General features: G+C 38.7%; 1 protein-coding gene across 1 annotated transcript; it reads left to right on the forward strand.

Moving 5' to 3' along the window:
* The first annotated feature begins 3,202 nt into the window (after window positions 1-3,202).
* LOC134791662 (eukaryotic translation initiation factor 3 subunit B) lies at window positions 3,203-15,486 on the forward strand. Its single transcript, XM_063762746.1, has 10 exons — window positions 3,203-3,388; window positions 3,593-3,908; window positions 4,416-4,602; window positions 6,036-6,262; window positions 6,871-7,047; window positions 8,768-9,347; window positions 10,190-10,308; window positions 11,273-11,426; window positions 13,892-14,000; window positions 15,058-15,486. Exons 1-10 carry the CDS (start codon window positions 3,262-3,264, stop codon window positions 15,147-15,149), a joined length of 2,088 nt encoding a protein of 695 aa, XP_063618816.1. The 5' UTR covers window positions 3,203-3,261; the 3' UTR covers window positions 15,150-15,486.
* Window positions 15,487-16,363: the final 877 nt, after the last annotated feature.

The following is a 16,363-nucleotide window of genomic DNA, read 5'->3' on the forward strand; positions in this document are numbered from 1 at the left end:
GTACACCTGCACCGTAATAGTGTTGTAAGACTTGGTTTATCATTTATTATCATACTATGGTAAATTAAACCTTAAATCAATGACTATACAGCTTTTAGGACGACCGCATTTGCGATATAGCTCTAGTAGTTCTAGCTTAAGTTATATCAATCCGTCTTTAATTATAATTTATAATAGACAGCCAAGTTAATATCGATACTCCATAATCATAATGCTTAGAGTCTGTGCGGAAAGAAAAAAGTCGTAGAATGTATTGGGCCCCATACATTCCACGACTCTTCGCTTTCCGCACAGACTCTAATAAGTTTTTGGCAAAAATTTCATTTTTGGTACAAGCTTTTATCGCTGACTGTACTTTTCTTACGACAGACAACTAATACTCATCGAGACAATTCTAAAAACCCCTAACACAATTAGGTTGCGTTGTTTCATCACAGAGTTCCTATGGCCACCTTCTGTCTCCATCATCAGATCAGTTCGACAGTACCATATTATTGTATTGTCATCAGAACTACATACAGCTGCCAATTTTCATGACGCTACGATCCTTGGAAGATGGTTAAATTTGTTACCTGAGATTCCATTACATAGTTACATGCAGGTCGAGAGTTCCTATGGCCACCTCCTGTCTCCATCGTCAGATCAGTTCGACAGTACCATATTATTGTATTGTCATCAGAACTACATACAGCTGCCAATTTTCATGACGCTACGATCCTTGGAAGATGGTTAAATTAGTTACCTTAGATTCCATTACATAGTTACATACAGGTCGACCTAATAAAATGTAATAATATTTATTTATTTATTTATTTATATTTATTTATTTATAAAGTAAATATTAGCATTGCTTGTTAACAAACATAATCACGTCCTCAAAGGCAAATTTGCAATATATAATGGACTCAGCGTAGGCGCTTTAAAATCGAAATTTAAATGACCGCTACTTTCAACTTAATTTAAAAAATTAAATTGTCTATGGTCATTCCTACCAAAGCAATTTAGACTTTATTTATATACAGATAAGATACAAATTTCAGAATAATGTGTTACCGTTGGAGATGTGCAGCCTATGCAGGAAAGTATTGGGCATGCGGTGTGCAGCGCAGCGTACGGCCTCAATTTTCGTGTGCAGTGACCCGAAGGCGCAAGCCGCACCGATGACCCCGACGTCATCATTGGATTTGTGATGTGGAAAATTGAAAATGCTAACTTGACTCTTATGCATGTTTCATTACTTGCATTAGAGTGTTTATAGCTGATTTATGATTTCTGGTTGTACCCACCTGACGAAACCCATGTTGTGGATTTGAATTGACTACCTTGTAATCTTTTACTGGTTATCTTAATATTTGCTCTAATAACTCTTGGCTATTAAGAAGTTTACCCCACCCAAAAAAATGTTTAGGTACCTACAGTCATTTTTTGAAGTGAAAACTTCTTTAGCGGCGCTGTGCACTTTTTCAGGTAGGGAAAAAATGTTAAACTCGAGACAGCGTAAGGCGTAAGGTGTAAGGCGTAACCCTCTCTTTCTACCGCGCGGCTAAAATGTATGCCTGAGCCTGCTGTTTCGTTTAGGCGGCGCAGGGCGCTTGCATGATGTTACGTGTGACGGACAATGTCATTGTGTTTTTCATTTTTGATTTAAATGCCATCTAGTGAGTTTCCCTCAAACTGGTATTAATAGGTATAACTGTAGTACTCACAGTGATGTGCTTAGGGGTTTCAAGTAATGCTACGAAATATCGCTAACCGGTTAACTGTGAGCGTTAACCTCAATTATACATACTTAGTGCTGCAGACATTTTGCACTAGATGGTGCTGTTATTAATATTTTGAGTTACAATGTCGTTGAGTTTTCACTTCTGCCGGCACTCCTGTACGTTTACCATCAGTTTGTCACTGACATAAACGCCGTCGAGAACGTAATTTACTTTCTATACATCTCGCTCGCACTCGCATATTAATGCAAACGGGATGTATAGAAAGTAAATTACGTTCTCGACGGCGTTTATGTCAGTGACAAACTCATGTGGTAACCGTACTGGAGTGCAACCCGTTTTTTTTTTTATATTTATTACAAGTATTGAGTACGTCGGTGACAAACAAGTGAAGCAAGCATAATGCCCGCCTAGTAACCATGTTGTAGCCTATGGAGATGGATGCATGAGTGTCACATGCGCGTTGCTGATCCTTTTAGAACTTTGACACTTCACCAGAGCACGGAAAAGGTTGTCATATTAGCAGTCTTGAAGAATGTGTAATCTGTGTGTGTTTGTAGCGTCAAAACCAATGCCCAACGCAACGCTTGCCGCTTGGTGGAGGTGCCAATCAAGTTACATTTATAAACCGAATGTAGTCTTTTGAAAAAAACCTTGGCAGGGAGTTAACTCGTTGCAGTTGCGTCTGCGATATTGAATAATAACAATGTTTGCGGTAACCTAATAGAATAACATCATAAAGTATTACTTTATAAATTTTAACATTTTATTTTTCCTTTATTTAATTTGGGTCTTAGGTTAGGGTTTTAACAACGTGAGTATAAAAGTATAATATAAAAACACTTACAAAACATTACAAAAAATATATAAACACAACATTTAACATTTTATTATTATTTTAATACTTTCTTGGCTTCATGTTATTTTCTGTTTCCCGCCCCACTTTTTATCAAGTAACGTTGCCAGACTAAAAATGTAAGTACATTATTGCCACAATTTAAAGAAATATAAAACTCTGTTAGATCTATATCCATATCCATATGGTACAAAGCAATGGGTGTCAAAAAAAGTTTATATCCGTCCGTTTAAAATGAAACAAGTAATACCAACTTAAGGATGTAACACAATTTATTAACGTGGTATCTATAGATGGTCAAGCAAATCTTGTCAGTAGTTTTTCTACTGACAAGATTTGCTTTGCGAAATTCAAATTTTCTATGAGACGATATCCCTTCGCGCCTACATTTTTCAAATTAGCCGCCTTTTTCTACTGACAAGATCTGCTTGACCAACTATATCAACTTATATATTGTTTGTATCATCATCATTAGATATGGTTAAGTTATTAAAAATGTAATTATGTTTAAATATAATAACCCATAATAATATAATAACCATTACTTCGAATTAAAAATTAATAATTTCATAGAAAACTGCGAAACAAAACGCTACTGGTGAAAGGCAAGCATTATTGGCTCTATGGTCCGATTCGTTCATTACTAATGGCGTGTCTTCCGGTACCACACGTTATAACGTCAAAATGGCAAAGAAAAAAGGCGATGATAAAGTGAATCCCGCTCCCCAAAGTGATAATGAGGAGCAAAACTTTGCCGAAGAACCCAATTTCGAGGATCCGGAAGATTACGTGGACGATATCCCAGATGAAGGTACGAGTTTTCGTTAATATAGGTTGGGCCGGCCATATGCGTCACCCGCGCAATTTTTCCTATTTTTGTAATTAATTACATCAAATTAGCTTTAACGACGGGTTCTTTACTATACTAATAACGAATGGATTGGCTTTCTGCATTGATATATCATTGTTATGTTAATTTGATGTCATGTAACATAACCTAACTTTGACGTTGCAGAATTGTTAGCGGACCTTCTTGAGCAGAAGCCTCAGGAGTCCGACGGCTACGAGAATGTGGTCGTGGTGGACGGGTGCCCGCAGGTCGGGCCCGAGCGCCTGGAGAAGCTCCAGAGCGTCATAAACAAGATCTTCGGCAAGTTTGGGAAGATCGTAAATGAGTATTACCCCACCACGGAGACTGGACTGACCACAGGCTACATCTTTCTTGAGTATGGCAACGCACAGAACGCCGCGGAAGCCGTGAAGGCCACTAACAATTGTAAACTAGATAAGCAGCATACATTCTTGGTGAACTTATTCACTGATTTCAAGAAGTAAGTACTTGTGTTTTATAGCATTTTTGTTAGTTTTGCTCATTTGTTATTGTTTTATGCATGGGCGACGTCATACTTTATACAGTTTATATTAAATTATTATAAGCAACAAATTTCGGCTCAATTTAAATGAACATTTGCTAGAGGCTAGTATAACTCAATTTAAATTTTACTCTTAATAAATGGTGTTCTAAAAAAACAAAATAATAATATTTCCCCGATTATTCTGAATCTATTCACACTGAAAGGCCTCAGGGGGTTATTGAACTATTATTTAATTAGCATAACATACATAGTGGAAGTACTAATACGTCTGTCACAAGACTTATTCAAGGTTGTTTGAAATCACAGGTTTTCTTCGAAAAACTTATTAAATATCTGTGAGTACATCCCATAGAAATAGAAAATCAGTAAGATTATTTTAGCAAATAAATGGTTATAAATTGTATTCATAAGTTAAGAATTATTTATTCGATAGTTTGTAATCAACATTTTTTTCAATTCCAGGTATGCAGATATCCCCAAGGAATGGGAGCCACCAGCGCCTCAGCCGTTCAAGGTGCAGTCGGACCTCCAGTGGTACCTTATGGACCCTGACGCATATGACCAGTTCCTGGTGGGCATCGGGACTGGTCTTGCGCTGCAGGTCTGGCAGAACGCCCTGCCGGAACCGCTGTTGCTGCAGGAGAGACCGGTATGAAATTAAATAAAAATTTATAATTTTTATGAGCAGATATTCACCAAGCTTTAAAATAATAATTATGTCGAAGTCTAGTTAAAGGTTCCACTTTGTACGCTTACCATAAGAATGACATTTGCTCATATCTTTTTACAAATAATCTGTCATAGCGACTTTATGGCAAGTGACAAAGTGAGACCTTTTGCTGGCTGCAGACACAATTAATACTTGTACTATGGGCACTAGGGGACAGTAATCTCTCTCTTCCTAGCTATCCATCCCACATGGTGGCGGGGTCGGCTTTCCTGCTTAACCTTCTCCACTTCGCCCTGTCCACAACATGTCATGTCCTTTAGCACTACATCCTTCCATCTTGTTCTGGGTCTGCCCCTAGATCTTCGACCTGGGATGGAAAGTTGTGCCAAATTTCCTACGTAGTCCGAAGGCTTTCTTTTTACGACCATACCATCGCAGCCTGCTCTCCTGCATTTTATCGGCAGTGTCGCGCACGCCCAGGCTTCCTCGTACGCACTAGGGGACAGTAATAGCCCTCATTATCTCATTTTCATTAATTTTATATTGCGGAAACACATATATTTGTTATTGTTAGTCAGCCAGTGTTCAACTGCATTTCTCTTCAGAAGTTCAGGGCAGGGCAGTGTTTTGATAAAGTTCACAGAAATGTATAATTTTGTTCTATATGTTTGCTGATAAGGCAAATACATACATAATGGCTCATCTAAGTACCAATGGAATGTTAATTGCACGTAAAGGCTATGTCAGCTAAATTGTTGATATGTATGCATGACTAAAGTCCAACAAGTACAATACATATTTAGCATGCAAGACTAATGTTTTGATTAATTGATACATGAAAGGTATTTATAGATGTTTTGAAACCTTGAATAGAATTCATTTGCTGATGTAGATTTTAAAACTAGCTTTTGTCAACTGGTGACAAAGCGAAACTGGTGTTTATTTGAGAGGAATTTAGTATTTTACATTATTACCCACATTTTAAAAGTAGCATATATTTTAGTATATGGTATGGTACATTTATTTGAGTTGACAATGCTCAAAAAAAAAGTTCAAAAACCAAGAAAACCTATCTTCACATGTAAGAAAACCCTGGCAATCCTATACTATACTACACATTTAACTTGCAATGTTTGTGTATAATTGTATGTTGGAGATGTAAATTATCTCCAAAATTTGCCAACCATTTTTCAACCTTACCTTACTTGCTCCGATTAAGTTGAGTTCTCACTTATTCAAATTGTATTGAAATTTGACATACTTATGGAAAGATCACAATCAAGCTGATCTTGTAATGGAGACTGGAAGCGGCCATACGAACTTAGTAGTTAAAACAATGCAACATCTCTATGACTTTTGAAAGAAATGTACAGTCAGCAATAAAAGCAAGTTATAAACATTTTTTTTTTCAGAACTGGACGGAAACATACGCAGTGTGGTCTCCCCTAGGCACCTACATGGCCACGTTGCACTGGCGAGGCGTGGCACTCTGGGCGGGCCCGAAGTTCTCCCAGTTCCAGAAGTTCTTCCACCCAGAGGCCCGCTTCATCTCATTCTCACCCTGTGAGAATTATATTGTGACCTTCTCACCGACCAGCGATAGGGGTGATGACAAGAAACTTATCATCTGGGATATCAGGTGTGTATTGGGAATTTAAAGTTTTTAAAATATGTGGCCAATACTAAGGCTAGGTTTACTAAGGGCTGATTTAGACGGCGCGCGAACTCGCATGCGATTTTAGTTACATTGCGGACTGTTGGTTATACGTCCAATTCAACCGACCAATCAAAACCCGCAATGTAACGAAACTCGCATGCGAGTTCTCGCATCGTCTAAATGAGCTCTAAAGCTTCATCAAATTTTGTAGAATCAATGGATTCTTCATACTTTTAACCGGTTTTTCGATGGGCTTGAATGGAAATGTCAAATTTATGTGTTTTAGCAGTATTGCTTCAAGACTTTTCATTTTGCTTTTGAACTTTTCCTCGTTAGTTTGGCCCTTATTAAGTCAAACAAATTTCGTAGTCATAGAAGTTCATAATACAAAAAAAAGTAGAACTAGTTTGCAGGCAATCCTAATGTGAACCACTCTTTCCTTTCCTTCTCTTTCTCAAGCATCTACATTTTCATGGCATTTTAGGTTGTTTGGTAAAGATCATGAACTTTAATTAAATAAACAGAACTATCTTCAAAACAAAGCTGAAACGCTGCAAGAACTATCCAACCTATGTTTTTTAATTTTCCAGGACGGGTCAGGAGAAGCGCAGCTTCCCGCCGCCCGACGAGTACGTGACGTGGCCGATTTTCCGCTGGAGCAAGGACGACCGGTTCTTCGCCCGCCTCGGCGCTGACGTGCTCTCCGTGTACGAGACGCCCGGCTTCGGCCTGCTCGACAAGAAGTCCATCAAGATCCCCGGCATCAGGTAACTTGTCAAACAGAGACTTTTAAACCATTTAACAAAAACATTTAAACCATTAAATAACCTGTAAACCATTTAAATAACCTGTTATTTCGTAGTTTGCTTAGCTTTAATCTTCATTACACCTACACCTTATAAAACAAAGTCCCCCGCCGCGTCTGTCTGTTTGTATGTTAGCGATAAACTCAAAAACGGATTTTCCTGCGGTTTTCACTTATCGATAGACTGATTCTTGGGTATTATTTGTAAAATGTTGGTGTAACCCGTGCTTTCCCGGGGCGGATTGCCAGTACAAGTTCCTGTGGCATTGTATCTGTTAGATTCATTGTAAATTGTTCACTTATACGCAAAGCTACATGCGCCGATTAGTGACGCCAGTAAATGTAATAAACTTTTGGCTAAAAGCGATTATTTTATCTCAAGTTATAAAGCAAAATCCATTTAGATAATCTTTTCCTATGTAAGGAATAAAAAAAAGGAACTATGTATGTTGGTGTTACATTGTAATAGAGCTAGTGCAGACTAATTTATGCTAACGGTACGCTGGACTTTCCTGTTTTGCATTATAATGAATGAACTGGTTTTATGGTGAACTAGAAATCTATTGAGTATTTGTGACTGTTCGAGGCTTCATATTCTGTTGCCTAAATTATTTTATTTTATTGTATTTTATAGCCTTATTCCAGAAAAGGTACATTTTTTTTAAACTATAATATCTACAGTTTTCCTTAATCTACATTCTACGGTTACCGCTTCTGTGTGCCTTTTGGCAAAGGCCTCCTCCCATCTTCTCCACTCTTCCTTATTATGAACTAATCTGGTCCATGTTTTTGTTTCTGTCCTTCCAGCCATGTCTTGGATTTCATCGGACCACCTTTTAAACTGTCTGCCTCTGTTTCTTTTGTGCCCTCTAGGGTGCCAGAGTGTTACAGTTTTGGTCCATTTTTCACTTCCTCTAATAGTATGTCCAGCCCACTTCCATTTCAGTTGTTTTGTTTTGTATGTAACATCAGTAAAACCTGTTTTAGCTCTTAAATTCTTGCTACTTATTTTGTCTATTCTTCTTTTCTTTACGATGCTTCTTTCCATGGCTCTCTGAGTTATGCTTAACCTTTTACATTGTGCTTTGGTGAGTGCCCACGTCTGGCAGCCGTATGTGAAGATTGGTAGAATGCATGTGTTGAAGAGTTTTCTTTTGATGTGCATACTTATTTGGCTATTTTTCATGACTTCTTTCAGAGACCAGTATCTCTTCCACGCGTTTCCAATTCTTCTGTCTATTTCCTTTGTTGTTGAGTCATGGTTGGACATGAATTGACCTAAATATATATATTCTGTTACATACACAATGGTGTTGTCATCTATTCTTATCTCTTTGGCATCCATACTATTAGTCATTGCTTTGGTTTTCTCGAGATTCATAGAGAGTCCAACTACTTTACTAGCTGTGTTTAGTTCTGCGAGCATTTGCTGTAACTCTTCTGCTGTATTGGCTAAGACCACTATGTCGTCCGCGAATCTCAAATGGGTTAGTTTCTCGCCGTTTATATTTAAGCCGTTATTTGACCAATTAAATTTCCGAAATACTTCCTCTAAAACTGCTAAATTATTAAGATGGAGCAAATTCAAAACGTATTACGTACGTCTGAAACACATGATTTTGCTTAACATAGACGAAATAAAGTAATGAATGTGTTAAGTGACCATTATGTCCATATTTCAGAGACTTCAGCTGGTCGCCCACTGACAACACCCTCGCTTACTGGGTGGCCGAGGACAAGGATGTCCCGGCCCGGGTCACTCTCCTCGAGATACCCAACCGCACCGAAATCCGCTCCAAGAATCTGTTCTCTGTCGCCGACTGCAAAATCCACTGGCAGAAGTCTGGTGACTATCTCTGTGTCAAAGTCGACCGCTACTCTAAAGTCAAGAAAGATAAAAATGACATCAAATACTCGGGAATGTACTACAACTTTGAAATATTCCATATGCGAGAGAAGGAGATCCCTGTGGACTCCGTTGAAATCAAGGAGCCTATTCAAGCGTTCGCTTGGGAGCCTGTTGGTTCTAAATTCTCCATTATTCATGGTGACCCGGCTAACATCTGTATAAGCTTCTACCAAGTGAATACTGGCCAAGCGCCTACTTTATTGAAGAAGTTTGAGAGGAAGCCGTTCAACCATCTGTTCTGGTGTCCGTCGGGACAGTTCATTGTGTTGGCGGACCTGGGGCTGACAGGAGGTGGTCTGGAGTTCTTGGACACTAATGACTTCACTATCATGAATGTGTCTGATCATTACCAGGTATGTGGAGATATGAGCATGTTTTAATCTTTTTCTTAGTGCATCACGATAAATCTATTGTTATCATATTTACCTTTTAACCTTTTCGACGCCGTGTCAAACACAAAAGTAGTCACCCGGACGCCACGTCACCGAAGTGTCAAAACTGAAATTGAACTTTATGCATATGCACGTAGGTCTATGTTGCTCTGTGGTCTGTGACCGATTAATCAGTCTTTGGCGTTGAACCTGGTCATGGTTTTGGACGGCAGTCCAAAAGGTTAAAAGGTCGAGAGGTAGTAGTAATTTTTGGTTAAAATCAGGCTAGTACGGTCAATAGCTGGTCAATTTTTAATACATAACAAAGAAAGTTGTAAAGTGACGGCTTGAAGTCTGGTGACGGGTCGATTTCACAGTATTGAAAAAGACTACGCGACTTTACTTAGCTTTTGCACTAGGGGTTTCTTGTTTCTCATAATCATGCCTTGATAATATTTCCCTAAAATGTTAATGCCCTATTTTCTAGAACTCTCCTTTTTTATAATTATATTTGCACTTAAAAAATGTAATATATGGGGCCCCGTGCATGAATTATATGGGGCAGCATAGGAGCCGTCAGATTTTTGGCGCGAAGCGTAAATGTGTCGTTTATGCTTCCGATGTAGCCCACGAGATGGCAGAACCTACTATGCACAAGGAAACGTACCGACGAGAACGGTAGATGGTAGCACTTGCTTGGTACTCTGCACATATGTTTCCGATTCAGGCCACAAGATGGCAGACCCTCCAACGCGCACGGTCCCTATAATATTAGAATCTGAATTCACCTGTTATCAGTGTTTACACGATATGGTTTTGTGCAGATGTCTGGCATCGAGTGGGACCCGACGGGCCGCTACGTGGTGACGGGCGTGTCCTCGCTCAAGTGCAAGATGGACTGCGGGTACTACATCTGGTCCTTCCAGGGCAAGATCCTCAGGAGGTAAGCTTTCACTTTTAAGGTTACCTTACATACTTTAAAAAAAACCGGGCAAGTGCGAGTCGGACTCGCGCACGAAGGGTTCCGTACCATAATGAAAAAAATAAAAACGGAAAAAAAATGCAAAAAAAAAACGGTCACCCATCCAAGTACTGACCACGCCCGACGTTGCTTAACTTTGGTCAAAAATCACGTTTGTTGTATGGGAGCCCCATTTAAATCTTTATTTTATTCTAAAGGCTGTATCTCACGAACCGTGACAGACAGACGGACGGACAGCGAAGTCTTAGTAATAGGGTCCCGTTTTACCTTTTGGGTACGGAACCCTAAAAACAATTGGTTCTTTAAATACACACTTAAGCGATGACCGAGCACACTTTTTGTTGCTCTTCAGTAAAAGTCGATTGCGAAATGTTTTATGTTCAAATTCATTTCCCAATTTCTTCGGTTTCTACTTTGAATGTCCATAATACAGTTATAACAACCATGTTACCAGCCAGCCATGAATTTAGTACCAACTAGATTTTGTCAATAGGGAATATTACGCAAAACTCTGAGTAGAGGGCGTCACTAGGCCAGTCACATGGCCTACCGTGAAACACGACAGTCGAAAGTTCGGTTTCTGCCTCTCTATCACTCTTGCCTATTCGATCGATAAAGAGGCAGATAAAGAAATTTCGATTTTCGCGTTTCGCGGTAGGCCACCAGTAAACAAACCGCCTTAATGCATCAATGTTATAGTGAAAACTTGTCAAAAAACTGTTTAAGGCCTAGTATGTACAAGTTACTCTGGTTTACCAAACAAATTAATGCTGCACTCTGGCGGCAGAAAATTGCAGTAACCCAATTGTATCAATAATTAAGTTGCCCTATACCTACCAGGTTCATATTGTGTAACTACTTGTTATGTTGTCCATGAATGCAAAAATGATAATAATGATCACAATTTGATTGTTTCCGTGTACAGAGTGATGAAGGAAGGGTTCGCGCAGTTCCACTGGAGGCCGCGGCCGCCGACGCTACTCTCGGACAAGCAGCAGAAGGACATCAAGAAGAACCTCAAGAAGTACTACTCGCAGTTCGAGTCCAAGGACCGCATGCGCTCCAGCAAGGCTAGCAAGGTGAGATCTCATTCCCGATTGTCATATGTAATGTGGTAGAAACGTTCACCCAGATGTTTTTCACACTATCGTGTCGTAATAGAAAGGACATTTTAGGACATCTTTTTTAGGGTTCCGTACCTCAAAAGGAAAAAACGGAACCCTTATAGGATCACTCGTGCGTCTGTCTGTCTGTCCGTCTGTCACAGCCTATTTTCTCGGAAACTACTGGACCAATTAAGTTGAAATGTGGTACACGTATGTAAATTAGTGACCCAAAGATGGACATGTCTTTTTTATAATTTTAAAATACATAGGTTCGAAGTTATTTAAGAAAATAGCCAATAAATGACCATTCCTCCCCCTTTATCTCCGAAACCACTGGGTCTAAAATTTTGAAAAAAATACACAAACTAGTTCTTTACCTATAGATGACAGGAAAAACCTATTAGAAATGTGCAGTCAAGCGTGAGTCGGACTTATGTACGGAACCCTAGAAACGCGAGTCCGACTCGCACTTGTTCTTCGTATTTAATGGTAGGATGGAGAATGCTGTCGATTCGGAGTAGAATGAGCCCAAGAATGTGCAGATTTGAAAGAATCGGGTTTTCAATATTTATTTTAGGAAACGCCCAAATAGCCATCCATACGTCATTGTAATGAATAACGATTAGTCTTCTATTCTATCTAAGGGTGATATTCCATCTGTCCAATGTGTATTGCGTCTCACATTTTGCTTTATGAGAGAGTGAGCCGCAATGACATTAGACAAAGAAATTGTCCCTACGATATCTAGGTAGGATCGGTCTACCCCAAATTGTGATTTGCGAATTTTGTCTATCTGTGGCATATTTTAACAATAGCAATTAATATGGAGATAAACAATCTTTGAAGTTTGCGTAATAGTGTAGTAAATGAAGCAAGTTGTTGTATGGAGACCCATGCATTAATTTCTCAGTCGATGAAATTTAGCTTGGTTATTGTATAGTATGAGCCGAGACTACCATTATAAATATCCAAAAAAAAAACACACAAATCTGATTATATATTGAATCGAGTAATTCCTCACTCCAAATTTTTTTTACAAAATAAGTTATTTGTATCAGTATGTGATACTAGAAAAAAATCTAAAAGTTTTGTCAAACATGAGAATATTTTTTTATGATACTCCCTTTTTTTGACGCTCATTTTCATCGGAAAATTGCTCTGTCATTTTTTTCTTCTTATATGATCTTAGAATATAATTTGGCGCAATGGGTAAAAAAATCAAAAAAAAATGCGTATCGAAATGTATGTATTATAGAACTATTAAAAACTGAGAGTGGAAAATTTTTAGATTTTCATTTTGTAGGTATAAAACGGCAATAAAATGGCATTCCAGTGAAAAAATTAGACTGAGCAATTTTCCGGTCCAAGACACGCCAAAAAATTTTATTTTATTAATACTGGTATTTCTGCTGGGATATTTTTTTGATATTTCATATATTGTTGCAATACGTTACATGAATATGTCTGGTGAAGAAAGTTTGAACGGAGCATTTTTCCGTAAAAAGATATTAACGATTTAAGACTTTAGGTATTTACTTTAATTCTATTATTATTATTCTTTGGAAATTTATACAATACTTTTTATTTATTGATAATTTATCATACTGTAAAGTTTTTTCTGGCAGAGGAATTACTGCGGGGTCCACTACCTTTATTTACTACACTATAAAGCCCCGTCTCCATATCGCGCGGCGGACGCGCGAGCGTTGTTCGACCGCGGCAAACCTGTATTTTGGCTCGCGAGCCAATTTTGGCACCATCTTGAACTATAGCGCGGCCGCTGATCCGACCATCGACCACATTATATCAGAAAAATTAATTATTCGGAACGAAGTATAGCCAAATAGAAAAATGATCCGTTGCGATAATCACTACATTTACTGTTTCATAGAAACTGTTTAGTGCAGTATAATTTCATTAAAGTACGACACTTTTCATTATCTTTGTATGCGGCCGCGCGAGCCAACTGAAATACATACACATCCGATCCGACCCAACTGCGCGCGAACATTCCTTTGCCGCGCGTCGAAAAACCGACGATGAATGGTTCTATGCGCGGCGCGGGGCTCGCGCGCCAATGATCGAGTTGGCGCGCGCGGCAGCCCGGTATTCTGCGCGCGGCGGCCGCGCGAGCCAATGTTCGATAGCTTGCCGCGATATGGAGACGGGGCTTAACAGCTCGGATACTTGGTCACTGAGCTATTGAAACACATCCCAAGCTTTGATTCAATTTTAGTATCGAGTGGTCGATATAAAATCAATCATTTTTGTCGCAATTACAGTTAAAATTCATAAAACCCAATGTGATCTTTTAGAGCGACGATTTATACTCTAATAATCTATCATTTTTACCGCCAACAACTCCTTAATCTCTCTAAACCAACTGGCTCTCTGGTAGAAATATGCAAGAAGCCTTTTTATTTATTTTTTATGTACAGGAATTGGTGGCCAAGCGCACGGAGCAGATGAAGAAGCACGTGGAGTACCGCGAGGCCAAGGCGCAGGAGTGGGCCGAGCAGAAGCCCCGCCGGCTCGAGCTCAGGGACTGTAAGTACCTACATCCTCAGGGGGTATGCCCCCTACCCCTGATACCCCAAGATAATAAAACGGAACGAAACCCTGTTGTGTCTCTATCAAGGCCCGGAACCGGTTTTTTCTTCATTCAAAAAATACTGGTATTATTACGTTCTTTTTCGTTTTTTGGTTCATTATTCCATTTTTTTTATCGGACAATCTAATAATACGAAGTTGTTACTTAAATACATGATTCAGTCCTACGTAAAAGGCATAAAATAATAAAAAATATGGTGCTATTTCGGGTTTTAAAGAAAACCGGTTCTGAGCCACTCACCATATTAGTGCGATAGAAACAGATAGCATAGCATTTCGTTTCTCTGCGAACGATTGTCATCGCTAGCCCCCTGGCTACTTTCTACTACAAAGGCGATAGTAGAAAGTTCATAAGTCTACCAACGCTGCCAACGCAGTAGCCATCAAGGAATCTACTGAAATGGTCTATTGAAATATTGATTGGGAATCGATTGATCCGCCGCAGTCGGGACGAAACACTACACATTGCAACGATTGCGCATCGACTATTCGGGAAGGGCCTGCGTGCGATTTTAGCATTTTAACTACTTGGGGTAGAAATATCCTAAGTAAGTAATTCGTCGATTTATACAGTATTAAAAGCATTATTTTATCACTGAGATATCATCAGAAAGTAGAATAGATGACGTTATAGTTGTTTTGTTTTGTTACTTTTTTGTTTTTGTCTTACTTTTAATTTAATAATCTTCGTAGAGTTAGACCAAGAAAAGCCTGCAGCGGATTTCACAGACCACGCAGTGCAAGTATTATTTTAAACGTCAAACTTCTATGAAATTATGACGTATAAATAACACTGGCACTGCGAGGGCTATCAAAATCGCTGCAGACTTTTCGTGGCTTAACTCTAACCAATAATTATATTGTTTACGACATCTGAGAAAAGCTATTAGAGATATTTATTTTTCAATTCAATTCAATAATTTTATTTCGAATAAAAACTCCATATTATAATCCATATTATGCTTATTAACACACATTTTCTTTCTTTCAACAGATGTGGACACCGACAGTCTTGAAACTGATCAGAATACTGTAGAAGAAGTTGTTGAATTCTTTGTGAAAGAGGAACAAACCACCATCGAGTAGTCGCCATACCGACCCACGTTAGAGGTCGGCTACTCTCGGCAGCCCGACCTCAAAACCGGTTCCATACCGGTGGAAGCCGGTAAATACTGGTCAAGACCGCTCACAAACACATTTCAGCAAGTTTTTTTGTACCCCATACTGTCACAATTTAAACTCTTATTATGTTAACTGGTGTAAGATTTCAGTTTTATACGATAGGCAATGTTTATAGAAATCATATTAAATTGAAATGTTTCAAATGGATAATGGACTTTTAATAGTGTTTTTGATTATTTATTTTGGACCCTGGATTATTTAATTGTATGTTGATGGTATGAAATAAACTGTTGAAATAGAATGGGGAATTTGAATATTTTAACCTGACTTTGGATGGGTCCACGGACAAAATTATTTTGCATCATTAGTTGATTGCATGGTTTTTGACAATATCTACAAAAGCCCATCTTCAGTATTTCATGATAACATGATAAAAAACAACTGTCAATTTAAGAAACTCTATTTATTATACAGTCAGTGCCTGTATCCAATTTACTCTATCCTCCATGCGTTATAATTTCATAGATGACGTTTAAAATAACACTTGCACTGCGTGTGTTATAAAAATCGTTGCAGACATGTCTTGGTCTAACTCTATACAGTCAAATACAGTTTTTGTTTTGTTAGAGCATAGCAAATAGCAGTCAATAAATTACAAAATTAGCTCATAATTATTTTGTTTACAAATATAGCGTTAGATGGCGCTGTTCCGTATAGTGAAAATCCTGAATCGCGCTATTAACCTTTTTGACGCCGTGTCAAACACAAAAGCTGTCACGCGGACGCCACGTCACCGAAGTGGCAAAGCTGAAATTGAACTTTATGCATTACGCACGTGCGTCTATGTTGCTCTGTGGTCTGTGACTGATTAATCAGTCTTTGGCGTTGAACCTGCGGTGCGTATATATCGGTCATTGGCGTCCAAAAGGTGAAGACTTTTCTTGGGATAATGACAATGACCCCAGACTCGTACATTATTTGTTTAGTTCACGAATTGAACACTAGATGGCGGTGTTCCATGTAGTGAAAATCCTGAATCGCGCTATTAAGATTTTTCATGGGATAATGACCCCAGACTCGTACATTATTTGTTTAGTTCACAAATTGAACACTAGATGGCGCTGTTCAATATAGTAAAAATCCTGAATCAAGTCCACAAACAAGACGACACAAGGAGT

The sequence above is a fragment of the Cydia splendana genome, chromosome 6 (genome assembly GCF_910591565.1).
Source record: "Cydia splendana chromosome 6, ilCydSple1.2, whole genome shotgun sequence".
NCBI lineage: Eukaryota > Metazoa > Arthropoda > Insecta > Lepidoptera > Tortricidae > Cydia > Cydia splendana.

Bases quoted from the DNA above. Each gene is read 5' to 3' on its own strand.
- LOC134791662 (XM_063762746.1), top strand. From the start codon at position 3,262: ATGGCAAAGAAAAAAGGCGATGATAAAGTGAATCCCGCTCCCCAAAGT. The intron at 7,048-8,767 runs GTAACTTGTCAA...TCCATATTTCAG, and splicing joins ATCAAGATCCCCGGCATCAG to AGACTTCAGCTGGTCGCCCA. The intron at 14,001-15,057 runs GTAAGTACCTAC...TTCTTTCAACAG, and splicing joins CCGGCTCGAGCTCAGGGACT to ATGTGGACACCGACAGTCTT.